Source organism: Giraffa tippelskirchi, chromosome 11 (genome assembly GCF_054371585.1).
Source record: "Giraffa tippelskirchi isolate mGirTip1 chromosome 11, T2T-mGirTip1v1.2.pri, whole genome shotgun sequence".
In the NCBI taxonomy this organism is placed as follows: domain Eukaryota; kingdom Metazoa; phylum Chordata; class Mammalia; order Artiodactyla; family Giraffidae; genus Giraffa; species Giraffa tippelskirchi.
In genome coordinates, this window is record NC_137285.1 from 17,300,463 (window position 1) to 17,328,052 (window position 27,590).

The 27,590-nt window shown below is 46.8% G+C and overlaps 1 protein-coding gene across 1 annotated transcript in view; it reads right to left on the reverse strand.

Moving 5' to 3' along the window:
* CUX2 (cut like homeobox 2) overlaps positions 1–27,590 on the reverse strand; it is a 284,617-nt gene that overhangs the window by 51,899 nt on the left and 205,128 nt on the right. The window contains exon 4 of the mRNA XM_081539932.1: positions 7,661–7,739. Coding sequence (XP_081396058.1) covers positions 7,661–7,739 — 79 coding nt within the window. The remainder of the gene's footprint in view (positions 1–7,660; positions 7,740–27,590) is intronic.

The window sequence follows — 27,590 nt, forward strand, 5'->3', positions numbered from 1 at the left end:
CAGGAAATCCCTTAACTCTTTCAATTTTAAAATTAATCCTGCATCCATGTTTGGAGTCAGGGATCAAGATTCAGTGTTCACTACCTGTCTGCTGTGTGACCCTGGGCAAGCGGCTTGACCTCTCTGAGCCTGCACTGCTTCAGTTGCACAGTAGGGCAGGATGGCAATACCTACCTCCACGGGGGCAGTTGGGATAAGTGAACTCCTTTCTGTAAGGGACTGAGCGCACTGTCTGACACAGAAGAAGCACCCAAGAAACCAATCCGCAAGGAGGGTAGCTCATCATTTAAAACCAAATCCATAGGCGGCTCTCCCTGCAGCACCCCTCCTGGCCTTCCCACCTTGGAGCCCTTTTCCTGCTGGATTTGGCTGTCTGTCTTGGGGTCACGTGGTCCCTGCTGGACTCTGAGGGCAAGGTAGGACTTGGGTTTGAGTTTCCACAGGGCTCAGTACACAGCAGATGCTCAGAGAATGAGCTGATGAAAAGCCACAGCTGAAACTCCTGTCATTTCTTCTGAAAGGGCACAGCCATTCACTGAGTGCCCACGGTGTACCAGCATCATGCTGGATGCTCTCCTCTAATCATCTTTCAACCCTTAGCTGTCAGGAGTAGTGAGAGAGTAGTGAGGAGTAGCTGTCAGAGGTAGGAGGCCAGGGCAGGGGACACTCCTGGCAGAAGAAATGGCAGAGGCAAAGGTGTGGCAGAAAACGGGGGTTGGGGGACAATGCCTTCTGAAGTTAAGTATCATCTTTGGGAAAATCTGTCATCATTAAACTTTGCATTTTTTATGGGTTAAATAATCTTTTATGTTACCCGTCTGTGCTCCCTTGACCCCTAGAGGACCAGCTAGGCAGATGTATGTACAAGGAGGAAGGGAAGGAGGTGCGGGCTGCCAGAGACAATGACGGATCTCTTGTTGCATTAAAATCTGTTTTGCCTTTATCTGTGAAGGTGGCTTGTCCACTAGATGGCAGTAGAGCTAGTCATTTGGGATAAACACAACGCTAAATTCTCCCCCTCCCTCACTACTTTCATCAACATATTTCAGATGCTTCAAAGATTCAAATTTCTAAAAATTCAGATAACAAAAGTACTTTAAAAAACTATACAACCTTCAGGCAAGAAGGGTTTTTTTTTTTTTAATATGACAATAAATCAAGAAGCCATAAAGCAAAGATCTGGTAAGATTTCCTGCTTTCTGCAAATATTTTTTGAATACCTATCATGTACCATATACAAGAGACATTGTGAACAAAGTTAAGAAACAAAAGGCAAACTAGGGGAGAAGCTATGAAACACGTTTACCAGGACAAAGGTTAATATCCCTAACACACTAAGAGTGTCCACAAATCAATAAGAAAATGATTTCTCTGTTAGAAAAATGGTCTAGGTATATGCAAACCAGTGATTCATAAAAGACTAAATATGAGTGGTTCATGACATATGAAAAGATATTTAGTGTAACTAAGAAATAAAGGAGTACAAAATAAGTCAACAAGAAGAAAAAAGAATTCTTAGTGTTTCTGACTATTCCCGGGTTTGTGGTCAGTATGTGGATACATTTTCCTCCCCAAGTTTTCTTCCTCACCCTCAGAACTACAGCACAGTTCCAACATGCCATGCATTCCCAAGGACCCCAAATGCCCAGTGTTGGGAATGAGGTTCAGTAAATTATAATACAGCCACGCACGAGACTATTACACAAGATGAACCCAAGTTACTCAGAATTTGTAATCACACAGGGAAATACAGATGCTTGTAGTGAGTGAAAGGAATCAGAACTGAAAATGGCACATGCAGAATGAATGACTGTTTTGAAAAAGTACATGGGGAAAAGATCAGATAGAAGAACAATGAAACATTATCACTGCTTTTCTAGCACGTAGTTTCCCCTGCCTTCCTTCTATTTCGTGTATTTTTGAAATTTGACAGTAGGCATATGCAACTTATAATATAACTGCAGAGAAAAATTTACAGATCTTAAACACTGGAGAGTATTTTCCTACTGCACATTCAGTAACTCTGTTCCCTAAATCTCTCACCCCACATCCTTGACAACTGACAGAGCTGAGTGAAATCCACAGCCAAGGCGTGTGACTCGTGTCACTTATACCCTGATGTCAGCTTTGCAATGGGCTGCTGATTATCGAACCCTGCCAAATGCTTTCATGCACAGGTATAGCATCCTCATGGTGAGAGATTAGCAGGTTCTATTATCCCTCTGCTAAACACACAGAAACCAGAGCACAGAGAAGTTCAGGTCCCTGCCCAAGGTCACACAGCTCAAAAACACCAAGCTGAGAGTTCCACCCCACCGTGTCCGATGCTACAAGCTCCATCACCTAAGCTGTCCAGCCTTGCCTCTTGAAAGAAGGAGCAGAGAGATAAACGCCTGCCAGGAGTTGCCATTTCCTGCAACAGTCTGAAAAATACCAAAGTAAAGCCAGAGGAAAAAAGAAAATTGGGAGGAGCACTCACCTCTCTTATCTCCCCAGCAGTGTTCCTCGGCCTGCCCTCTTACTCCCTCTTTCCTTGTTTTCATTTAAATTTTTTCCCTGTTAACTAATCACTCAGTAAGTTAGCTCTCTCTGAAGCTTGGGTCGGTACCTAGTGACTATGAACGCGATAAAGAAAGCAGCCGTCACCGGTACAGAAGTCAGAAAGGTTTAAATCAAATCATCCTCCACAACAATGACATTAATTATGCTTTTAACACGTTTTACTGCTTTTTTTTCTCACTTCACGCCACATCTGTGTGAACAATATCCAAAAGATTTACGGTTTTCTTTCGTAATTACAGACATACAGGCTGCACACTTATCAAAATACTTGCTGAGCAATCACGCTATATCGCATTCTCTGCCAAAGATTTGTGTTGGCAGCAGTCACTCAAAACAAAAATGTTGAATCAGGACTTGTGCGGCTTGGTGGGGCGGGGGGGGAGGAAGAAATATTTCGACAAATAATTTGCCTGTCAAGAAATATAAAAACAGGAGAGTGTGCATCCTGGCAAAATTTCCAGGAGTGTTATTTTTATGGAGGGGGTTGGGGCGGTGTGTGTGTGGCGGGGACAGTGAGCAGGGAAGCTCTGAGCACCACCAACACATCTGACATTTGGTTCTTGTGTCTGAGGATAAAATTTAATGAGAACAAAAATATGTCTTCCTAATTCCCCTAAGAAATCATTAAAACATTTTGTTATTCTTAAATGTCTTGAAAATGAATTAGAGCCCTGAAGGGGCTGTTCCTACGGTATGTCTCCATCAGTTAAGGCTCCTACTCTCTAACTCGGTGACAGCTGGGGATGTATGTCCCCCCCCCATCCCTCCATTTCTGGGGAGTAGAGGTGGGAAGTCAGACACGTGGAGTCAGCACCAGGCTTGGAACGACTCTTTGGGGAGAGGGGCAAGAGGGCACGAGAACCTTCCAGGAAGCCCAGGCCAATCTTGGGAGCTCCCACGGTCCCTGACTGGCACTGCGGTTCTGGACTCATGTGTTAACAGACATACTTCCAGAAAGATGAGGGCCCCATCGTGAACCCCAGAAATGACGCTCTTTTTCCAAGGGGGGGATGTAAGCCCCTCCTTACCCCAAATGCTCCCCTGGATTTGAGACAACAGGTTATTTGCATTATGGTCTGTTTACCTCTGCCACCAGAAAGCAAGTTCCCTGAGGGCTGGGCCCGTGTCTGCATCGGTAGACTCACGGCCATGTTTCCAGTGCCATGTTCCCTGTTCACACAGCAGGCACTCAATAAATGCCATCTGAGTAGGTAAACATGTGACAAACAGAAAGCACTAGTTGAAAAAAGTAGTTTTTCATTTAAATAGCTCTTTTTCCTTTTTCTATGTCTGAATCTTTTTTCTAATTCAATCAACAAACAATTACTAGTGGTTACTGTGTACTGGATTCAGAGTACACAATCTTAGCATAACTCAGTCCCAGGCTTGGAGAATTTCACTTGTCATCACACAGGTGATGACAACAGTTAACACTTAGCAAGTGCCACCATGTGCCATGCATGTTGAAGCCTCCCAATGACTGTATGAGGCAGGGTCTGATAAATTACTCCCAATTTATAGACGAGAAGTCTGAAGCTCAGAGGTGAATTAATTCGTCTACAGTAAACCAGTAAGTGGTCTAGGCAGGACTTGAACTGGGGTCTGAGCCTGGAAACACAAGCCCATCTCAGTGCTGCCCCCTGGTGCTACAGAGAGGTACTACGAGGCCCAGTGGAGTAGTTGGGCGTGTGGATTTGTGACAGGTATCTTTGGAGTCTGTACTGGTCATCCTCCAACATTATTCACTGCTGAGACTGTGCAACCCAAAGGATTGAAAAGAGTGGGAAATAGGGGGGGTTTCATTTTTCCAAAATTTTTTCCTAGACAGTTCTGATAAGGGCAGAGACATCATGAGCAAAAAGGCCGCAAGGTATGGGACAGCCTCTTGGCCTCTCGGCCATGTGCCTGGTGAGGTTCTCAGTAAGGGTGACAATGACCGGGGCTGCAGACACAGCTGTCCTGGCCTCAAGCCACGGGGGGACAGGTCCCTGTGCGGGGAGGCACAGAGCCTGGAGGGCTGCGCTGTCTGCTTTCAGCCATTCTTGCCACCTAAGCATTCTGATTGAAAAAACCAATGTGGCCAGCCTGCCTTCCTGCGGGTGCAGAAGCAGGCTGGAGCACGGCACCGGAGAAGAGTGAGTCGAGTCTACAGGTGCCACTGCAGTGGGCTGAATGGTGACTCCAAAATATACAGCTATATCCTAATGCCTGGAACCTGTACATGTGACCTTTTTTGGAAAAAGGGTCTTTTGCAAATGTAATTAAGTTAAGGATTTCAAGGTGTGACCATGTTCGATTCTCTGTGTGTGTGTCTGTGTGTATATGTGTGTTCAGTCACTCAGTCGTGTCCAGCTCTTTGCAACCCTATGGACTGTAGCCCACCAGGCTCCTCTGTCCATGGAATTTTCCAGGCAAGAGTACTGGAGTGAGTTGCCTTTTCCCCCTAAATCCAATGACCAGTCTTAGAACGGAGAGGGGGATTTGGGATAGAGACACACAGGGAAGAAGGCCCTGTGAACATAAAAGCCGAGACTGGAGTGATGCGGCCACAAGCCAAGGGACACCTAGAGCCACTGGAAGCTGGAAAAGGCCAGGAAGCATCCTCCCCTAGAGCCTTTGGAGGGAGCACAGCCCTTCCCACACCTTGTTTTCAGATTTCTGACCTCCAGAACTGAGAGAGAATAAGAATCTGTTGTTTTAAGCCTCCCGGTTTGTGGCAGTTTGTTCCAGGAACCATGGGAAACTAGCATAGCCTCTCACGAGTATCCAAGTTGTGACATGGAACAGATGTTCTGGAAATAGTTTTTGAATGTGCCCAGAGCTGAGTTGTCCCATCTCTCCCTGACTGTGAGGCATCGGTGCCAGGGTGACTGAGACTGCTCAGGCCTGTTCCCTCGGTGCCCGTACCGTGCAGAGGGTGGAGCACGTGCAGCTTCTACACCTAGCCGATGCTTCTCTGTGATGTGTTCCCAGATTTCCTGGGGAGCTTATTAAAATGCAGAGGCTTCAGTGGCCTGAGGTTCTGTATTTGTAAATAGCTCCAGGTGAAGCCAATGCTGCTGGCCCCTGGCCACACTTTGAGTAGAACAGACTAGAAGACTTCCCTCCTCACCCAGTCCATGTGCTTTCAGAGGGAAGCGTCACATCACTGCTGCTGTATTAGTTTCCTGGGGCCGCCATAACAAAGCACCACTGACTAAGGTGGCTTAAAGCCACAGAAGTTTACTCTCTCAGTTCTGGAGGCCAGAAGTCCAAAATCAAGGTGCTGTCAGGGCTGTGCTCCTTCTGAAGGCTCCAGTGGAGGCTCCTTCCTGGCCTCTTTCAGCTCCTGGTGGTCTCAGGCACGCCTTGGCTGGCAATTGCATCACTCCAACCTCTGCGCTATCTTCACATGGCCCTCTTCTCTGTGTCTGTGTCCCTATAACTCCCTGTCTTCTTCTTATAAGGAGATCCATCATCAGATTTAGGGTCCTCCGTAAGTCCAGGATGTCTCATCTCAAGATCCTTAACTAATGACATCTGCAGAGACCCTGCTTCCAAATAAGGTCACACTGTGAGGTTCAGAGTGGACAAACATTTGGGGAGGACACTATTTAAACCACCCCAGTTGCCCAAGACAGATGGAATGAGAGACTTTCCCATCCCCATCACAGAGATCTCCCAACGACCTTGACATCAACTATAAATGACTTTGCCTTCTCCATGGCTCAGCCTAGGGTGGGATCTCACTTTCTTCTTCATAAACCCCCAGCCCCAATCACCCCTGCCCTCACTAATTCCTGCAGCCGAGGGGAGTACTGGGAATGGATTAGAGTGGCTGTCTGGGTGGAGAGGGTTAGCAGAGTGGGGTCTTCTCCCAGCTCCACCATTATTAAGCAAATCACTACATTCTGGGTTCCCATTTCTAGGTCAATAAATGAAAAAGTTGCAGAGGATGAGCCATTTTAAAAATGGGAAACTGTTTGCAGAAGTATATCTACATATTCAGGGACACAGTTGAAGGTTCTCAATCTGATCAAATCTCTGTAATCCACACCCAGATCAAAAAACATATCTAGCGCCCAAAGGCCCCTTCCAGGAACTATCACCCCATCCAAGAAAAACCACTCTCTTGACTTCTCACAGCATGAGTACCTTTTTTTAGGTGAGATTCTGTGATGCAAAATTTACCATGTTTAAGTGAACAATGCAGTGCCAGTTAGTACATTCATGATGTTGGTCAACTACCTCCTCTATCTAGTATGAAAACATTTTTATCCCCCGAAAAGGAAACCTCACACCCTTTGAGCACTCAGTCCCCATTCTCTCCTCCCTTCAGACTGCTAACCACTAATCTGATTTCTCTCTCTACAGATTTGCCTATTTTGGATACTTCATATAAATGGAATCATAAACTATGTGACCTTTTGTATCTGGCTTCATTCACTCAGCATAATATTTTTAAGGTTCATCCACACTGTGGCTTGTGTCCACAACTCATCCCTTTTGATGGTTAAATAATATTCCACTGGATGAGTAAACCACATTTTACTTGTTCATTCACTGATGGACATTTGGGTTTCCCCCTTCAGCCACTGTGAATAGCGCTGCCATTAATTTTTGCCTGCCTTCATATTTTATGTAAATAGAGTCATATGGCATGTGCTGTGTGGGTTTGGTTTTGACTGAACATCAAGTTTTTGAGGTTGGCTGTGCCATGTTGGCGGAAACATCTGCAGTCTTTCCTCCAGTGCCCTCTGCTGCCAGGGAGCACTGGGTGCCTTCTGCTCTTTGTGGGAAGTGGATGGGGGCTCTGGTGGGCAAGACCCTCAGCTCCTCAAGAAGACCCAGGTAGGAGATCTCACTAGGAGCTCCCCAAAGCTCCCCACTGTTGCTGGAAGGCAGTGTGGTAAGACAGACGAGTCGGCTGGGGACACATCACACCAGAGTGGGTGTACACCCCCTCAGTCTCCACAACTCTTGCCCATGGTGGGGCCTGGCCTTGCCCAGGAGTCTTGGCCTGTCCCCAGAACCCACTGAGAGAAGGCCCCTGTGTAACAGTCCTCACGGCAGTTTCTTTTTGTTTTTTATTCAATTATGGAGCCCAAGCAAGTCTTACCTGGTGCTTCAATTAATTGCTTGTAAACACTCAGGAAAGCGGCTTCGGCCTCCTGACTTCTCTTACTAAGAGCCACCACCTTTGGAAACAACAAGAGAAAGAATCATGTGTGACCAAGGCATCGGAGTCTATAAACAAATGTGATCATTCTCCACATGCGCAAACATGGGATTGAGGGGAGGAAGACGGGAAATGAAGGTTCCAAGTATGGAGTAGAAAGTCTGGGTTCAAGTCCCAGCTCCACTGCAGCTGGCTATGTGATCCTGGGCAAGTCACTGCCCCCTCTGATCCTCAGTTTCCTCATCTGTAAAATGGGGTAAATAACAGAAACTACTTGCTAGGCTGGCTATGAGGGTTAAATGAAGCTGTATATAAGTACTTAGCACAGGGCCTGGCACACAGTAGGTTATTAACAGCTCTTACTATTTTTACTTTTATTAACAGTCAATGTTGGAGATTCAAATATGACATGTTTTATGGGAAAGAGGGATGCATCTGGGGCATATTTCTTGACACTGCTTATTAAAGAGAAATTGTTCAATCTCTAGTAAGATATCAGTTTCAACAAATGTTGAGTGACAGTTATATCAAACAGTTCCTAGCATACCAAAGGTGCTCAATAAATGCTTCCTGACTGATGAACACAGCAATAACTGGATGACCAGTGGTGAGGAGCTACTTTCATGCTCTTATTCTCTTACTTATGGGCATTTTTTTGTCCTGCCAGTAAGACTCCATAAGGTTTGTTTCTGGGGCTCAGCATCATCTCCTCCCTCCATTCCTAGCTGCGGATTCTGAGCTCTGGCCTTGCAGCTAACCTGATGCTGGCTCTTGGTGGACAGTCCCCTCGGCATAGTCCTGGGGCTCCCTGGCATACTGCTGGGCTGAGCTCCTGGCACCTACAGGCCAGCATCCCTACCTCCTCGAGGACACACCAGGCTGGGCATCCCCCTTTGGACTGGAATGGAGCTTTATTCTCCCTGACACTGACATACCTCTCCCTCTGCTGCCAACTTCCTAAACGATGAATCTGTCAGAGCGTCTACTTGTCAACACCCTCTTTCAGAGTGGGGCTTTTCCTACAAATCCCAGTGATGCCATCCGGGGGAGTGTCTGTTACTGAATTCCTCCCCTCCAAGTGAGCTTCTCTCATAGCTCAGTTGGTAAAGAATCCGTCTGCAATGCAGGAGACCCCGGTTCGATTCCTGGGTTCGGAAGATCCCCTGGAGAAGGGAGAGGCTACCCACTCCAGTATTCTTAGGCTTCCCTTGTGGCTCAGCTGGTAAAGAGTCCACCTGCAATGCAGGAGACCTGGGTTCGATCCCTGGGTTGAGAAGATCCCCTGGAGAAGGGAGAGGCTACCCACTCCAGTATTCTGGCCTGGAGAATTCCATGGACTGTATAGTCCATGGGGTCACAAAGAGTCATACATGACTGAGTGACTTTCACTCACAAGTGAGCTCTGTGAGCGTGTGTCTGGTGCACAGAAGGGGCCCAACATAATTTGTTGTGTTAACAGATCCAAGTGGGTAGCACCAACTCTAGGTCCTGTCTGTGACAGCATCATGGAGAAATGTCAGGGGCCAATTCTTAAGACAGTCTGCTCACAGAGGTGACCAACCGAGGCACAGGTCCTGGAGCCAGGCTGCCTGGTTCACATCCCAGCTCCACCACTTATTATCTGTCCTTGATCAAGTGGGTCACTTCAATCCCTATGCTTCTACTTACCCATCTGTAAAATGGGGATAATAAGAGGACAGCCTCCCTCAAAGTTCTTCTAGAAGATCAACTGAATCAGCACAATGTAAAGCTGGCTGCAAAATTTCTGGCATGCATTAAGCCCCACAGGCATGTCACCTCTTGGTATATCAACCCCTTCCTTCTTGTCTCTTATGGGGATAGGTTCTGTCCAATCCTGCATGATCAAATTCACCTGTGTTCATCTTTTCTTAGGTGTGAGAAAAGGCTCGCCTCCTCACACAGTGGTATATACTCTGGGAAGAAGAATTTGAAAACCACAGTGGTTTCTCTACAGCTTGCAGTATGGCAGCCATGAGCCTCATGTTGGTACCATGCACTGGAAGTGTGGCGAGTCCAAATCCAGATGTGCTGTGAGTGCAAAATATTCATTGGATTTCGAACTTAGTTCAAAAAAAGAGACTGTACGATCGCTATCAGCTATCCTTATGTTGATTGCATGCTGAAGTGATAAATTTTGGGGCATGCTGGGTTAAGCAAAATATATTACTAAAATTCATTTCACCTGTTTCCTTTTACTTTTTAAAATGTAGGTATTACAAAATGTAAAAGTACATCCGTGGATCATATTATATTTCTATTGGACAGCATAGCTTGAAGGTTTTACAAGGTCCACCGAGAATTTGTTATTTAAGAGAGGTGGAGAGAAATGTATGGTGGATGTTGAGCAAGTGATTTTAAAAAGGTCAGTTACAAAAGCTCTTTAAGCTCTCTTGTTATTCTGAGAGCAGTCTCTGATTGCTTACCTTCCAGAGTGAATGACAGTCTCTCATTCATTCAACAAGCATTTCCTGAGCACTTGCTATGTGCCAGGCACTGTGACCTGAGAACTCAGTGATGAATAGTGCAGCCTCCAGCCCCACCCTCATAGGACTCACAGTTCAGTGGGAAGACCAACATTAAAGCAGATTCTCCAGACAATTCATTAATTACGTGTGCTAAACGCTTCAAAGGAAAAGCACAGGGGTCTTGAGAGTGTGTAAGAGTGGTGAGACTGACCCAGTTTGATGGGTGGAAGGAACATCAGGAATTCTCTCTCCATTAGGGGAAGCTGGTGATGGACAGAATGAATGTTCTAGAATGTAGGGAAGGTTTTTATTCTTGCTAAGATGTACAAGACACAGTTCCTGCCCTGGGGACTCACAGCTGAGTGGGAGACACAGCTATGACAAAAAGGAACACAGGAGGAGATGATGCAAATGTTGGGGTCTCCAGAGTAATGTGAGGAGGGGGCAATTAATTCAGAGTTTGGAGGGACATCCCTGATGCCCAAATAACAATAATAATAATAATAACAAATATAATATTCAGAGTTTACCGTGTACCATGTGTGCATGCTCACTCAGTCGTGTCCAAGTCTTTGCAACCCCAGGGACTGTAGCCCGCCAGGCTCCTCTGCCCATGGGGATTCTCCAGGCAAGAATACTGGAGTGGGTTGCCATTTCCTTCTCCACAGAATCTTCCCACCCAGGGATCTAACCCACATCTCCTGCACTGATAGTAGGATTCTTTACCACTGAACCACCTGGCAAGCCCACCATGTACCACATGCTCTTACTATTCATAATCATCTCTCTCCATGGACACACCAATCACTGGAGGTAGCTTCTGTCATTATCCCCATTGTACAGATGAGGAAACCAAGGCTCAGTGAGGTTAAGTATCTTTCCCAACATCACCCAGTAAGTAAATGGCAGAGTGAGATTCACACCAGGTCTGGTGGCTGAAATTACTGTTCTGAATCTAGATGTGGGCCCCTTTTCTCCTGGAGAGAAAAACCATCCCAGCCAGTGAGGACAGTCACTCGGGCCCCATTTGGATGCTGATGCCTTGAGATGCCACCTGTGTCTGTACCAGGCCAGGGACTAATGTGCCGCTAACCTGTGGTCCAAGAAAAGCCCCGAGAAACAAAAGCAACTCATCTCCAGAAGCCTAGATGGAGAATCATCAAAGATCAGCCAGCAGAAAGTCTGAATGCTTCATTTTATGGTTGTCCATGCTAAGCATGTGTAGTAGCTGGAGCTTGGGGAAAGGCATAAGAATGTTCTATTGAGGGACTGTGCTGGTGGCCCAGTGGCTAAGACTCCACACTCCCATTTTAGTAATGTGTTGCCAAAGTGAGCCCTGAGACTCCGTACTCCCAAGGTAGGGGGCCTGGATTTGATCCCTGGTCAGAGAACTAGATCTCACATGCCGCAACTAAAGTTCTCGCGGGTTGCAACTAAGACCTGGTGCAACTAACTAAATATTTAAAAAATAAGTTCTATTGACTTCCCCTGGATTGCAAGGAGATCAAACCAGTCAATCCTACAGGAAATCAATCCTGAATATTCATTAGAAGGACTGATACTTTGATACATTAGAATACTGATTAGAACCCATTAGAATAGATACTTTGATACATTAGAAGCTCCAATACTTTGGTCACCTGATGTAAAGAGCTGACTCATTAGAAAAGACACTGATGCTGGGAAAGACTGAGGGCAGGAGGAGAAGGGGACGACAAAGGATGAGATGGTTGGATGGCATCACCAATTCAATGGACATAAGTTTGAGCAAACTCCAGGAGACACTGAAGGACAGGGAAGGCTGGCATGCTGCAGTCCATGGGAAAGCAAAGAGTTGGACACGATTGAGCAATTGAACAACAAAATTGACTTCTAAAAAGGAACTCAGGGCAGAAGTAGGGGCAAGTGCCAGAAGATTCTGTTATTGTTTCCCGGTCTATGCCCATAGCACCAAGATCCACTGGAAGAGGGCATGGCAACCCATGCCAGTATTCTTGCCTGGAGAATCCCATGGACAGGAGCCTGGTGGATATAGTCCACAGGGTTGCAAAGAATCAGACACGACTAAGCAACGCAGCATGCAAACCCATAGCACCCTCTACTGTCCATTCATGGTGCTTATCAGTTGTGTACTGATTATCAGCTGTCTCCCTACAACGTCTGCCCGCCCCACAAAAGCTGTGCTGTTCAACACAGTAAGCACTAGCCCATGTGGCCAGTGAGCACTTGAAATGTGACTATTCAAACTCAGATGAGCTGTATGTGTAAAATACGAGATTTTCTAGGTTTTAGAATAAAAAAAAGAATGTAAAATATCTGAGTAATTTTTATATCGATTTCATGTGGAAATGATAATATTGTGGATGTGCGCGTGTGCTCGGTCGCTCAGTCATGTCCAATTCTTTGCGAATCTATGGACTGTAGCCTGCCAGGCTCCTCTGTTCATGGGATTACCCTGGTGAGGATACTGGAGTGCGTTGTCATTTTCTACTCCAGGGGATCCTCCCGATCCAGGGATTGAACCCTAGGCTCCCGCATTGTCAGGCGGATTCTTCACCCCTGAGCCACCTGAGAAGCCCAATATTGTGGACTTTTTGTTTTTGTTCAGTAGCTAAGTCATGTCCAACCCTTTGTGACCCCATGGACTGCAGCATGCCAGGCTCCCCTGCCTTTCATTATCTCCCAGTGTTTGCTTAAATTCACATCCATTGAGTTGATGATGCTATCTAGATCTCACCTTCTGCTGTCTCCTTCTCTTTTTGCCTTCCATCTTTCTCAGCATCAGGATCTTTTCCAAAGAGTTGGCTCTCTGCATCAGGTGGACAGTATTGAAGCTTCAGCATCAGTCCTTCCAATGAATATTCAAGACTGATTTCCTTTAGGAGTGACTGTTTTGATCTCCCTACAGTCCAAAGGACTCTCAAGAGTCTTCTTCAATACCGCAGTTTAAAAGCATCAATTCTTCAGCACTCAGCCTTCTTTATGATCCAACTCGCACATCCATACATGACTACTGGAAAAACCATAGCTTTGACTATATGGACCTTTGTTGGCAAAGTGATGTCTCTGCTTTTTAATATGCTGTCCTGGTTTGTCATAGCTTTCCTTCCAAGAAGCAAGCAATACTGTGGACATATTGGGTCAAATAAAATATACTATTAAAGTTGAACTCACCTATTTATTTTTACTTTTTAAAATGTAGCTACAAGAAAAATTTTAATTACTTATGTGGCTTGCATTCTATTTTTTACTGGACAGCTTTGTTTTAAATTAAAGGTTAGAAAACCTATGACCCTTGGGCCAAATGTGACCCTTCATCAGTTTGTGTAAATAAAGTTTTATTGGAACACAGCTACAATCATTATGAATGACTGTAGCTACAGACACCGAGAAGGTCACCATTTAGCTGCTTTACTGCTTCAGTGGTGGAGTGGCAAAGTTGTGATAGAGACTCTGGCTGCAACAATGAAAATATTTGCTCTCTGGCCCTTAATAGAAAATATTTGCTGATACCTGTTTTAGAGGTTCACCTAATGGCTGGACAATACACTCAAAAGCAGAGATTAAAAAACATCCTGGAATGGCACTAACTTTGAGTTAGTTTAAATTTAGGGCCTCCCATAGTAAATATGACTCTTGAAGATAGTAATCATTTGGAAGTTCTGCCTCATTCAGTCTGGTTTTAGAGTGATGACCCTGTCTGTTTCTAGAAGGGCAGGTCTGATGGTATCAGAGTCCGATCAGGTGCTGAGCCCAATGTCATAAAGAATCTCTTGGCCTCAGTTTGTTCATCCACCAAGTGGGAAGAATAATCTCCATTTGCCTAAGAGGCTGTTGGGGGAGCAACGGGCTAACACATGGCAAAGAGTACCACAGAAAATGGAAAAAAGCTTTCTAATAAAGCAAATAATTCTTTTTCCAACCATACAAGATATCTTTTCCAACAGCTGCAACTCTAATGCATTTCACCCACAGGCCGAGAACAGGTGAGCTCAGCATAAATAAAAGGCCACATGTTTCTGCCTCAAGGCTGGGTCCCATCGTGCAGAAGGGCAGGAGGAAAGCGTCCAGAAGGACAGATCTGGCTTGTGACAGGCAGATCTCTGAAGGCCATCTGGGGGAGGAAGAGGAGGAGGATGAGGTGGCGGCCAGCTACAGACACCAAGAAGGTCACCATCAGAAATAGCTCAGCGTCTGATGAAGCAGGCGGCACTCTCACCGCCCAATGGAATAGAAGGGGTGAAAATGTGTCTGGTCCCGAGTCTGGAAGTAACAGGTGTAGAACTGGTTAAGCCAGAGAAGCAAAAGCCTGTTCTAGCTGCCATGCATTTGTCTGTCAGGTGGCTAAAAAACGGCAAGTTTGGGGACCCCCGAGGCTGTGCTTTCATGAGCTGTCTGAGATGGCAGTGACATCTGCTGGCTACTGAGAATGGCTCCATGCCAAGCTGGTCACAATGAACAGTCAACTGTTCAGAAACTGAACCTTTATTCTGTGTTCAGTGCCTCCTCTTTGGAATCTTTGCAGACAGCCCTGAGATGTGAGCACGGTTACCGCTCCCACTCTACAGAGGAAGAAACTGAGGTTCGGGGCAGCCAAGTCACTTGGTCAAGATGGAAAGAACTAGTTATTGATGGGGCTGGTATCCACGCCCAGCATCCTCTCATTCCAGGGCCCAGAACTGCAACTAGAAACCATTGTTTCTTAAAGGGTGTTTGCACAGAGCCCTGGGTGTGAAAACAGGGACGTGTGATCAAACCTGGACCCACCTGCTTTCTCTGTGGACTGTGCAAATCCACTAGCACACTGGATGCTCTGACAAGAGCTACAGGAGAAAGCGTTCTTCAGCTTGGCTTAGCCCAGTACTTTCCCAAATACATTTGGTCACCGAACATCTGCATCAGAGAATAAACCTGGAAACTAGGGTTCCATTAAACACACTTTGATAACAGCTTCCCTCTACTCCTAGGTCCTGGGCTCTGGGGATGGTGGGACATGGTGGTTCTGAGAGACAGGGGGAATCTGATGCTGCAGGAATTCTGGAAGAAACTAACGAGTGATGGGCAGTTGAGAGGTGAGTATTCAGAGGGTCTCAGAATCAGTGCCTTTGAGGAGGAGGCAGAGGAACGAGATCTGAGGAGGAAAGGCGTCTGCCCAGGATGGGGGAGAGGTGGGCGGGAGCATGTCCTTTATCACCCTTGGAGGCCTGGTTCTCCTTCTGCGGAGTGAGGATCTAGGGGCACAAGGCGAGCAAAGAAAAGCAAGAATAATGAGGGGAAGGGATTTCCCTGGTGGTCCAATGATAAAGAATCTGCCTTGCAACGCAGAGGATGTGGGTTTGATCCCTGGTCAGGGAAGTAAGATCCCACATGCCGTGGAGCAACTAAGCCTGTGCACCGCAACTACTGAGCCCTAAACTGCAATGAGACAGTCTGTGCATGACAGTGATAAAAGACGCTGCGCGCCGCAACAAAGATCAAAGATCTGGCATGTTGCAACCGAGACTCAATGCAGCCACAAAAATAAATAAAAATAGATAAAAAAGGAAGACTGAGGGGAGACAAGAAGGAAGTGGGCATAGAGAGTGAGGATGTGCAAAGAGTGAGGGGCACAGAGAGCAAGGGGAGCAGAGAGCTGGGGTTCACAGACACTGAGGGGAACAGGCAGGAGGAGGGTTCATGGAGGGTAATGGAGGCACAGACATGGAAGCAGATGGGATGAGGGCTCAGAGTGAAAGGAGGAGGGGTGTGGAGCACAGCGCAGGGAGCACAAAGAAAGATGGAGGAGGGATTGTGGGCCACGCAGAGGAGCAGGAGGAAACCCTGGCCACCACGAGGCTGCGGAGGGGCTGGCTCAGATGTGCCAGAGGGAAGGGGCTCGTGGTGAGTGCTCAGGGGCTGCTGCAGGGTCTGGGGGAGGTGATGGTCCAGCCCAGGGGCTCGAGACGGGGAGAAAAGAATTGACTGGAGAGACAATTAGGAGATAAAATCCTGATCCAGGACACAGTGGGGGCTGAGGGTAGGGAGGTGCGTGGGGATGCATTTAGCCAAGAGCAAGGAGCAGACTCAGGGAGACACACCACAAGAGCAGTCTACAACCAGGTGAAGATCTTCTTGGCTATTGTGTTAAGAGAAATACATGTATTTTGGACTGTAAAGATTCCAGCCCAGGATGAGAAGAAGGCGCACATCTTACCCTATGTGATAAATCCCTTTTATTCACAATAAAATTCTGATGTCCCACAACTTGTAAAAGGCGATTATCAATTACCTTGTTCGGCTAATAGGAGAACTATCATCATCAACAGTAACAATGACTACTGAGTATCTGACACATAGTAACGCATTTAATCCTCACAACCCAGGTCAATGGGGGTGTTACGGCCCATTTAACAGATGAAGATATCAAGGTACAGAAGGGCGAAGACCACACTGTGTGGGAGCTGGGATGCAGACCCAGCTCAGGGAGACGCCAAGGCCATGCTTCTAACCCCTACTGGGGACTGAATCTCCCAGATGAGGGTCTGGAATATCAGAGAGCTGGAGGGGCTAGCTAGGTTTGCAGGTGGGCATTGGACGGAGAGGTTACTGCCTGGGGGCTTTCAGCAGGGCCTGACTCCTCTGCCTCACAGAGTGAGTTTTCTGGGGGCCTTGTTCCCAGGCAGGCACTAACTCTCACTCTCCCATACATCATTGATGTAGCTGAGCAAATGAAAATTACAATTTAATGTTGGGGCTTAAACAAGAAATAAGAGTTTGGCTCTTGTTTTTGATAGCTGTTGTTGAGCTGGGCTCTCTCGGCTCCTGCCTGGACAGGGCAGAAGGCAGGGATCCTCTCTGGCCTTCTGAGATCTCAGGGGCATTCCCAGGGCAGGGTCAGGGAGGGTCCCAGAGAGGCCCCATCCTAGCTGAGGCTCAGGAGCCGGCAGAATCCACTTCTAGAGCCTGATGGGATGGAATAAAATTAACACATTTGGCCACCTGTCACTGTTTCAAATTCTCAGGTATAAATCACAAACACATTTTGAATCATCAGATGTAAGACACTAATTCAAATTCAAGCTTGAGCTCTGAAATCCCCTCTTCCAGGGCTGTAGGTCCAGCTTCTAGATCCTCCCCCAAAGCCTCAGCCTGCAACAGTAAAGGACACAGGCAGGAAGTTCAGTAACTACAACAGCAGATGGCACTTACTGAGCACCCACTATGCTCATGCCCCAGAGGCGTATCTTGCCCCCTCTCCCCAAGATCCTCAAACACATAGAGTGCTTTACACAATTAACTCACTCAATCCATGCAAAACTGCCAAGAGGTGGGAGGACTGAATTGTGTACCCCCAATGTGACTGTATTTGGAGATAAGGCCTTTAAAGGGGTAACTGAGGTTAAATGAAGTCATATCGGTGGGGCCCGAATATGACAGGATTGGTGTCCTTATAGGAAGAGACACAAGGGATGCAGAAGCAGAGGATCACGGTAAGAAGGCAGCCATCTGCAAACCAAGGAGAGAACTCTCACCAGAAGCCAACCCTGCCAGCACCTTGATCTTGGACTTCCCTGCTTCCAGAACTGTGAGAAAATAAAATTCTGTTGTTTAAACTACCTGGTCTGTGGTACTCTGCTATGGTAGCCAGAGCTGCCCATCTAGCTCCAGAAGCTGCCATCTCACGGCTGGGTTTGTCAGTTCTTTAGGTCATAGTCCCATCAGAGTAGAGTGGATCTGTCTGTTCACACAGCCTTGCACACAGGAGGTGTTCAATAAATGTCTGCTGAAGAATGACTGTCACTGTCTATGTGTCATCCTTAGGGGTGATCTTCAGGCTGGAGAGGAACTGATAGCAGTGGGGGACCCTCTTTAGAGATGTCTGGAGAAGTACCAGGCATCCTGATAGGGGCTCGTGTTCTAGTTAAGGGAGGGTTTATGCTTCGTCCCGACCTCCTCTGAACGTCAGGCATTCACCTGTCAGTAGCATCTGATGACATGCCTGTGCTCAGGCTAACTTCTCATCTGGATGTTGTTCTATTTTCCTAACCAGACTGTGAGCATCTTGACGTCTAGGACTGGGGGTTTTTTGGCATTTTTCTTTTTAACAATTTCAATATTTAATCAAGGATTATTTGACTTAATTTCATATGCAGTTATTAAAAGAAGAGAAATAGAAACAATAGAGAAAAGTAACAGCACATATATCACCAGATTGGGCCAACATTTTTGGCATTTAAAAATGTGAAATAAAATAATGCATGTAAAGTGTTAACACAGTGCCTGACACATAACTGATGTCCAATAAATTCATTTTCTCAGTAGGTATTTATTGAGCATCTTTGAGGGATGGAGGCTGTTCTAGGCACTGGGCACTCAGCACCTAAGTCAGACTGACCCAAACCTGTACCCTTACAGAGCTGATACTCTGAAGGCTGAGGCAAGCAACAGAAGAAATCATGATACAGAGAGTGAGAATCTGATCAAGTGCAAGGGAAGAAAACAAAGCTGGGAGGGGATAGGAGTCTGAGGTAGAGATGTGTGTCCTGCCTAGTAGGGCCAGGGAAGGCCTTGGGAGAAGAGGACAGTTGAGCAGACTTGTAGAAGAGGAGGGAGGGTGTCATTCAGCCATCTCAAGGGAAGAGTATTCTAGGAGACAGGAGAGCAGGTGCAAAGGCCCTGGGGCAGGAGTATGTTTGGCTTGTTTGAGTAACAGCAAAGAGGCCAGTGCAGTAGGAGAAGGTAGAGGAAGAGGAGAAGAAGTCAGGGATCAAAGGGTAGGGGCAGAGCTTTGGAGGTCACTGTGAGAACTAGGACTTTTTCCCTGGAAAGGAATGAGGAGCCACAGGAGAGTTTAGAGCAGGTGAGGGACATGGTCTACAAATGTTTTAATAGGATCCCCCAGGCTATTGTGTGCACAGTGCACTGAGGGGGGCTGGGGTGGGAGCAGGGTGACCAGGGAGGTGGCTACTTGAACAGTCCAGGCAAGAAGGATGGCATTTCCAAGAGGGTGGAAGTCAGTGGAGGTGAGGGGAAGTCCTGGGGTTCAGGATGCATCCTGAAGGTCCAGCCACAGAATCTGTTTCTCAGAATACAGTGTAGATACGGGGGGATGGTGAGAGGAAGAGGGGAGATGAGAACATTTCATGGTCTTGGGTGTGAACAACTGGATGATCTTCAACAGCTGATGCTGTGATTTTCTCCTTCCCCAGAGGCAAGCCAGGAGTAGGTACTAAATCCACAGACTGAGTGAAAAAAATAATGAATGAGAAAAAGAAGGAGTTAAAGAGGCTCTCGGAGCTAATCCTTCTGAGCTACAAACTTAAATAAAAACCCGCGCCTAGAACAATGATGAAGAATGACACCCTGCAAGTAGCCCAGACTATGCTGCAACCTTGAGGGCTCCATGGAGATCTCGTGCCAGCTCTCTGATGGAGTCACGCATAGAGCGAGGGCACACAGGCCCAGGATCTGCCTGAGAGGTCCCAGCATCTCAGGGAAGCAGGCAGCAGTGTGGGAAACAGGAAATGCTGGACTTGGCAGTGGGCAGGCCTGGGTTCTGGTTTCAGCTGGGGCCTTGGGTCCTTGTTCACCTTTGGGCAAGTCATGCCCCCTTTCTGAGCCTCAGCTTCCCCATCTGTAAAGTGAAGGTGATGGGTTTACAGTCCCTTACTCAAACTCACCTAAGCAGAAAGACAAACAGACACTCTCCTTTCCATACATTGGTCTCCACCCCACTGGGACTTTAATCAAAAGCAGTGGAAGGCCTCGGAAACCCACCCAGGCTTGGACCAAGGGGTGGGTCTGCTGGGAGAGCATCAGGCAGGAAACAGAAACACCGTGCAATTTTATTTTAATATTTGTAATTATTCCCAGGCTAAAAATAAGGCACAGAGCAAAGTGTTTTCAAATGTCGGCATTAATGAACACTTTTTATCCAACATAATACGGGCCCCCAAATGCATTTATGTCAGGCTTCGAGATCTCACGAGCAGTGCCCCTCGCCGGGCTGGCTTTCACGGCTTGGAAGCAGTGCAAAAATGAAATGTCCCACAAGTGCAGGCTGGCAGGCCTGCTATTAGCAACAGTATAATCATCAATTATGTCCAATCACAAACTACTGATTTTATAATTATCAAATGAAGTTCTAACTTCTCACCTCTGCTCAGCGGCAACTAATATAATCTCTCAGTTCAAAAAAAGGAAGCTTTTTTTTTTTTCCTGTTCCTCTCATGCTCTTTCTCTGTCTTCTGGGGAAAAGAATTTCCAGGCCTCCACATAAGACTGCATTTAAATTGCTTGTCACTCAAAACAAAGGCGAACCACTCATTTGTAATTCACCAGTCACCTGAACAGACTGCCTGTTTTCCTTTAAGCATCCATGCACTGAAGCACAAAGATCATTTTTCTATTGTTAAAATTGTATAAGCCAGAGCTTTTTTTAGCAGCAAATACACAATTTCACTTCTCTTCCGAGGGCTCCCAGCATAAAAGGGACAGGAGGCTTTCTTTAGTGCCTTACAAATACATTTTGCTTTGGGGTATTAAAAAAAAATCAACTACGTGCTCATATAATGAGTTGAAAAGCTATTAAAGTCGTTTATACATGAGGGCAGGGCAGAAGTTAGGTTTCCTATCCTGCCCAGGGTGTGGCCAGTATATGAAGTCAGACGATTGAGATTCATTCTCATGGGCACTGGGAACATCTGTGTCCAATTTACTGTTTTGAGGAGCTCCCGGTATCACAGACATGGCTCCGTGATTGGCATTCAGCTGGCAGACTTCGAGAACAGAAACAACCCAGGGGTGGGTGCCCCAGCTTGGACCTTGCTGGTCCAGGCAGGCTCTAGCTGTGTGCCTGACTTTCTGGCTACCTCATCCCAGAGGGACAAGCCACGGATAACTGCCACGAAGCCCCTGTATGCAACCGAATTCTGTGGCTCAGCCTTCGACAGTCAGGCCTGTTTCGACAACAGCACAGTTTTTCTGTATAACTGATTATAATCACAATACCTTCCAATTTTAATCTACAGCTTTTTATAATTTACAAAGACCTTTCACAGGAATTAGCGCATCTGAGCTTCCACACACTCCCAGAGGAGACTCTAGCAGGGAGGCTGGTTCTTGTTCGAGGGGCCCAGAGACGCTGATACGGTGGTTCCAAGTCACACAGGAAGGGGTTGAGGCAGGGTGTGAACCGCGTCTCTAGATTCAGAGCCAGCTGTGCAGCAGAGAATTTGGGGCTGGATTCGTGCAACTTCCCACTTGAAGTGGGAGAGTAGCTTCTGTTTTTGGTAAATTAGAACAGACTCAGGTTCACCCCTAAAACATCCCCCTCTCAGGCCTGAATATGCTGTGTTTTCCTAAGAGGCAGATCAAGGAATGGGGCTCCTGCATGCCCATCAGAAGTTATTCATAAACCACAGCCAGTCTTTTCTTTGCGATAGCAGTGACGACTAACAATTCCTGATTTCAAGCAACAGTGAAGTTATTCTGTATGATACTGTGATGGTGAATACACATTATGCATTTGTCAAGGAAGATTGTACAACAGAAAAAGTGACCTCCTAGTGTCAATCATGGACTTTAGTTAATAATACTATATCAATATTGGTTCATCAACTGTAACAAATGTAGTGAACTAATGCAAGATGTTAATAGGGGAAATTGGGGTAGAGAGCTCTATACCTCTTGCTCAAATTCTCTCTAAATCTAAAACTGCTCGAAAAAATAGTCTATTGTATAGGGCAGGTACTAGGTACCAGGCAATGGTCTCAGTGTTAATTACATTAACACATTCAATCTGCACACCAGCCCTGTGAGGTCAGTATCATTATCTGCCTGATTTTACTGGTGGGGAAAACAAGCCATCAGAGAAATCTACCTTGCCCAAAGTCACACAGCAAGGGGCAGAGCTAGGATTCATACCCTGGACCCCAGAGCACGTGCCCTCAGCCACAGTGGTAATGGGATCACCACTGGGTTTTCTCCAGAAGCCTGGCCCCCATCCCTGGGATACTAGGTGAGCATCCTACCTCAATCACGAGTGTCAGACGGCACAACAGGGGTCGTGAAGGATGGGTCCAGGTCCAGATACATACCATGGACATGTTTTCTTAGACACTCCAGTGTTTCAAAAATATTTGAGCCATAAAAATTCATCAAGTTATACACTTAAGATTTGCACATTTTACCGTATGCAAATTACACCTCCATAAAGTGCTGTGAGCATGAAAATGTGTGCATATATATGGGGCCAGCAATTCAAAACCAGAAGAGATCCAAATTGCTGGATTTTCTTGGAAAATCAAAGGATCTGGCCAGCCTGGGCCCATATTTCCACCGACAACTGTCGCCTGGGGCCAAGCAGCAGTCTCCCATTAAGATAGGCCTGGGGTCTGCAGTTCACCCCGGCCTCCCGTACACCTGCAGTACAGGTGTGGGACCCCCTGGGCACTGGCGTTCTCACTCTGGCCTAGACCAGAACCACTTTTCGCCTTGCTTTGGTTTCTCCACATTCTTCTTGAGTTCCACCAGCCCCCTCCCTCAACTTCACTCTTAAAATAGGGATTTCACAGGCTTATGAGAAACAGGAGTGATAAGCAGGGTGTCCTGTACTGGTCCTACTTCTCGCCTCCAGGCAGCTCCATGTGGCTGCCAAAGTGCTTTTCCAAATAGCAACAAGATCCTGTGTGAGCCCTCCACCCCGAATAAAAATGGTCAGGCCCTCCCAACTCAAGTCTACCTGGGACCACAGAAAGGGGCCATTCAGAGTATCTGGAGGATTCTGTGCCTTGCAGAGTGATGAGAAACTCACAGGCACAGTGGAGAAAGACCTGCAGGGCTCGGCTGTTGTGTTCCGATGGGAATGGCGGCGCTAACTGGGTCACAGAGGAAAGGGAAGAGTGAGGGCGGGAGGACAATAAGGAGATGCACATAGCTGGGGCTTAATAAAGGTCCACAGATTTGAGAAAGGGCTGGAAAGCACACAAGCTTTGGAGTCAGCTTCTGAGTGACCTAAGTCTAAAACTTGACATCTCTGACTGTGTGACTTTGGGCAAGTCACTGAGCACTCAGTGCCTCAGCTTTCTCAACTATAAAATGGGTACAATGTTGTGACAAGCTGCCAGGAGGATAAAATCACGGAGTTGAAGCACCCACCAGCACTTAACGATGAGTGAATATCCTTCCATGGCCTCTCTGTGCCTCAGTTTCCCCACCTAGACAGCAGGGACACCAAATCCAGCTTATGTGTGGAGACACCAGCATTTAAAATATGCTTTGTTCAGTGCTAAACATGGAGTGAGGTTGGCCTAGCCATCCACACATGGTTCTTGGATTTTTGGGCAAAGGGATCTGAGGGTGTTAGAAGTTCACACTATTGAAGGGAATGTGAAAGGTGGAAACTGCTGGAACATGAGTGTTAGTCACTCAATCATGTCTGACTCTTTGCGATCCCATGAACTGTAGCCCACCAGGCTCCTCTGTCTATGGGATTCTCCAGGCAAGAATACTGGAGTGTATTGTGGTTCCCTTCTCCAGGGGATCTTCCCAACCCAGGGATCAAACCTGGGTCTCCTGCACTGCAGGCAGATTCTTTATCCTCTGAGCCATTAGGAAAGCCCTTGCTGGAACATGAGGATTGGAGCCAAATCACCACAGTGTAGGCTGAGGGTCAGCAATGCCAAGAATCACCCCAGCCATCCTGGCAATAACCAGTCTCTGAAACACAGGGCAGTCCACGGGTCTGTGTGCCAGGCCCTCCTGTGAGCTGGCTCACGACCGTGACCTGGCCTCTGAGCTCTTACTGCCCCCGGCTCTATTGGATACAGGCCACGGCATCTTTGTCCCAGCAGGGGTCCCAGGTGGCTGCAGTCTCTCCTCTTGAGGCCATCCTGGGAAGTTCTCTGAAATGCCAGCCCAGAAGAGCTGAGTTAAAAGAGAATGCATGCCCTTTATGGAGAGGCAGCCAACCAAATGCCACAGAAGCACCACCTGCCCAGGCTTTTAAATATAGCATCGCAATCTCTGGGTGCCTCTGTGGAGTGTGGCTCAGGACAGCTCTGTGAGAACCGCACCCAGACACTCAGGGCACTCCTCTGTCTGGTGACCAGTGTGCGCAGCCAGGGGCCAGAGGCTCAGCTTCCCCGAGTGGGCTGATTCAATTCCAGTTGAATTCCATTCCCAGTTCCCCCACTTCTTTGTGACCCTGGGCAGTCACTTGCCTTCTCTGAGCCTTTGTTTCCATATCTGAGGATGAAGATAAGGATTAAAGGTGATATACACAAAAACTGCTTAGCACACAGCCTGGCCAACAAACACTTAATTGATGCTAGTTTTACTATTATTAATTATTATGATCCTCAGTGTGCTAAGCATTACGTGAAGAATAAACCACAGCCCCAGCTCATAAGTCCCCGAGGAAGAGAGACACAGACCACAGGAAAGGCCAGAAGGCAAGCAGCATTTTGAGGAGGGGGAGTCAAGGAGGGAGGGGTTTATTCCGCAGGGGCACTGGCTAGAGGAGGGCTTCAAGGGGGTGGCAGCACTGGCTTGCAAAGGACGAACAGGTTGTTGAGCTGCAGAGGAGGGAGACAGGGTGGCATGTACTGAGGTTAGAGACAATTGGGTGGAATCATGGGGCTTCCCTGGTGGCTCAGTGGTAAAGAATCTGCCTGCCAAAGCGGGAGACGTGGGTTCGATCCCTGACCTGGGAAGATCCCACATGCCGTGGACCAATGAAGCCCATGTGCCACGACTACTGAGCCTGTGCTTCAGAGCCTGGGAGCTGCAACTACAGAAGCCTGTGCTCTGCAACAGAAACCACTGCAATGAGAAGCCCTCACACGGCAACTAGGGCAGAGCTCACACAGCAATGAAGACCCAGCGCTGTCAAAGAGAAAGAAAGAAAGAAACTGAATACATATAAAAGCAGCAGCAATCTGGTATAATCAATCAGACAATGCTTACTGCACCCCCTCTAAGCCCAAGGTTGTGAACATGGGGCCCATGGTCCAAATCTTGTTATGTACTTTGTTCATGTTTTAAAAAATGTTTATCTTTAGCCAACATTCAGAGATCAGGAGATTTTACATAAAAATTTAGATTTCCAGCTCACCAGAAAAATTAGAAAATGGGGCCACAGAGGCCTCCATTCCTGTGTAACAATAGCATAAAAAAATGAAAACAGTAATAATAATAAATATTTACTGAGTGCTTAAAGTGTGCCAGGCGCTGCTTTAAGTGCTTTACACACACTAAGTCTCCAAATCCTCATGAAAGCCCTACAAGGTGAATGCAGTGATGGGGAACCCCGTTTTCTTGGCTGTTTCTCAAAGATAGGCAGCCCCCTTGCAAAGCCCCACAACCTTCATCCTCCCAGCTGAGAGGTCAGGATGGCAGCAAAGGAAGGAGAGGCATATGTTTGGTGGGAAATGTGGAAATAATCAAGGGTGAGTGGATTCATGTACGTAATTTAATTACCTTGCACAGCTATGAAATCTCTGTTTCCGCTTCCATTATTAACAATGAAGGTTAACTATCAGAGGACATCATCTATGGTTTCCTGACATACGAGGGAGGGAGGTTTAGGTGTCTCTAGGTAGCCATACCTGCTTGTCACTGATCAGGTTGGTCCCTGCCTCCAGCTGACTCCCGCCCCCACCTTGAAATTGACTGGGAGGCACATTTTACACCTTGTGATGGAAATACTCAGCACCACCTATGAATAGACTTGCCCCAAACATCGAAGCTGAATATGATCAAGCCTCTAGATGCAGTTGCCCATGCATGGCACATACAGGGGACAGAGGACCAGGTCAAACCACACCACAGTGACACAATCAGCGAATCTCAGCTACAGGTGAGGTGACTTGCCCACGGTCCCACAGTGAGTGGTGGGCTAGGATTTGAACCCAAGTTCATGAACACAATATTCTCCTGAGACCACATGAGAGGCCAGAGAAAGCGCAGCTGGGCTTTGAGAGGGTGGGACAAAGAACCAGAATAGTCCAGAGCAAGAAGGGTGGTTCCTCTGCAAGGGGCAAGTCCCCTGGCCCTGCTCTCTTAGGCCAGCTTTCAGCTTCCCCAACTAGTCCCAAACTCAAACTCCTGAGATACTGAATATTGCTGACCTCACTTCAGACTACGCTGGCCCTGGTGCAACCAGCTGTGATCAGAGGAATGTTTTTAGGAAAAAGAGCCCAGTTATTTCCACACAGAGATCAGAGGGGGAAAAAAAAAGATGGCCAGGATGTTTACAGATTAGAATGTGTAGCAGAGATAGTATGACCAACTTGTCCTAATTTGTCTTGGACTTTTCCAGTTTTACCATGAAGTTTTATACCTGAAGATCTTCTCAGTTTTAAGCCCCAAAGTTTTGCATCTCAGGTAACCCTCAGTCCAGGGCCAAACTAGTTGGTCGCCATATTTCAGAGGCACATCAGTCAGTCTCAATGTGTGGACTCTGTGTGAATCCTTGCTCAGTCACATCTGATTTTTTGCGACTCCATGGACTGCAGCACATCAGGCTTCCCTGTCCTTCACTATCTCCTGGAGTTGGCTCAAACTGATGTCAATTGAGTCGATGATGCCATTCAACCATCTCATCCTCTGTTGTCCCCTTCTCCTCCTGGCTTCAATCCTTCCCAGCATCAGGGTCTTTTCCAATGTGTCAGCTCTTCGAATCAGGAGCCTCAGCTTCATTCCTTCCAATATATATTCACAGTTGATCTCCTTGCTGTCCAAGGGACTCTCAAGAGTCTTCTCCAACACCACAATTTGAAGGCATCAATTCTTCAGCATTAAGCCTTCTTTATAGTCCAACTCTCACATCCGTACATGACTACCATCCTGGTATACACCAAAAAACGATTAAAAACTCAGGGGCCAATAAGGGACACTGAAGAATTGCCTGAGTACCAGGTATTAAGAAACTACTCTTAAGACAAAAAAGTGCAACTATGTGTGGTAGGAATGTTAAGTAGACTTATTGGGTGATCATTTTGGAATATACACAAATATTGAATCATTATGCTCTATACCTTTTCATATTAGTTTTAGAAAAGGCAAAGGAAGCAGAGATTAAATTGCCAACATCCACTGGATCATCGAAAAAGCACTAGAGTTCCAGAAAAAACATCTATTTCTGCTTTATCGACTATGCCAAAGCCTTTAACTGTGTGAATCACAATAAACTGTGGAAAGTTCTGAAACAGATGGGAATACCAGACCACCTGACCTACCTCTTGAGAAATCTGTATGCAGGTCAGGAAGCAACAGTTAGAACCGGAAGTGGAACAACAGACTGGTTCCAAATAGGAAAAAGGAGTACGTCAAGGCTATATATTGTTACCCTGCTTATTTAATTTATATGCAGAGTACATCATGAGAAACGCTGGGCTGGATAA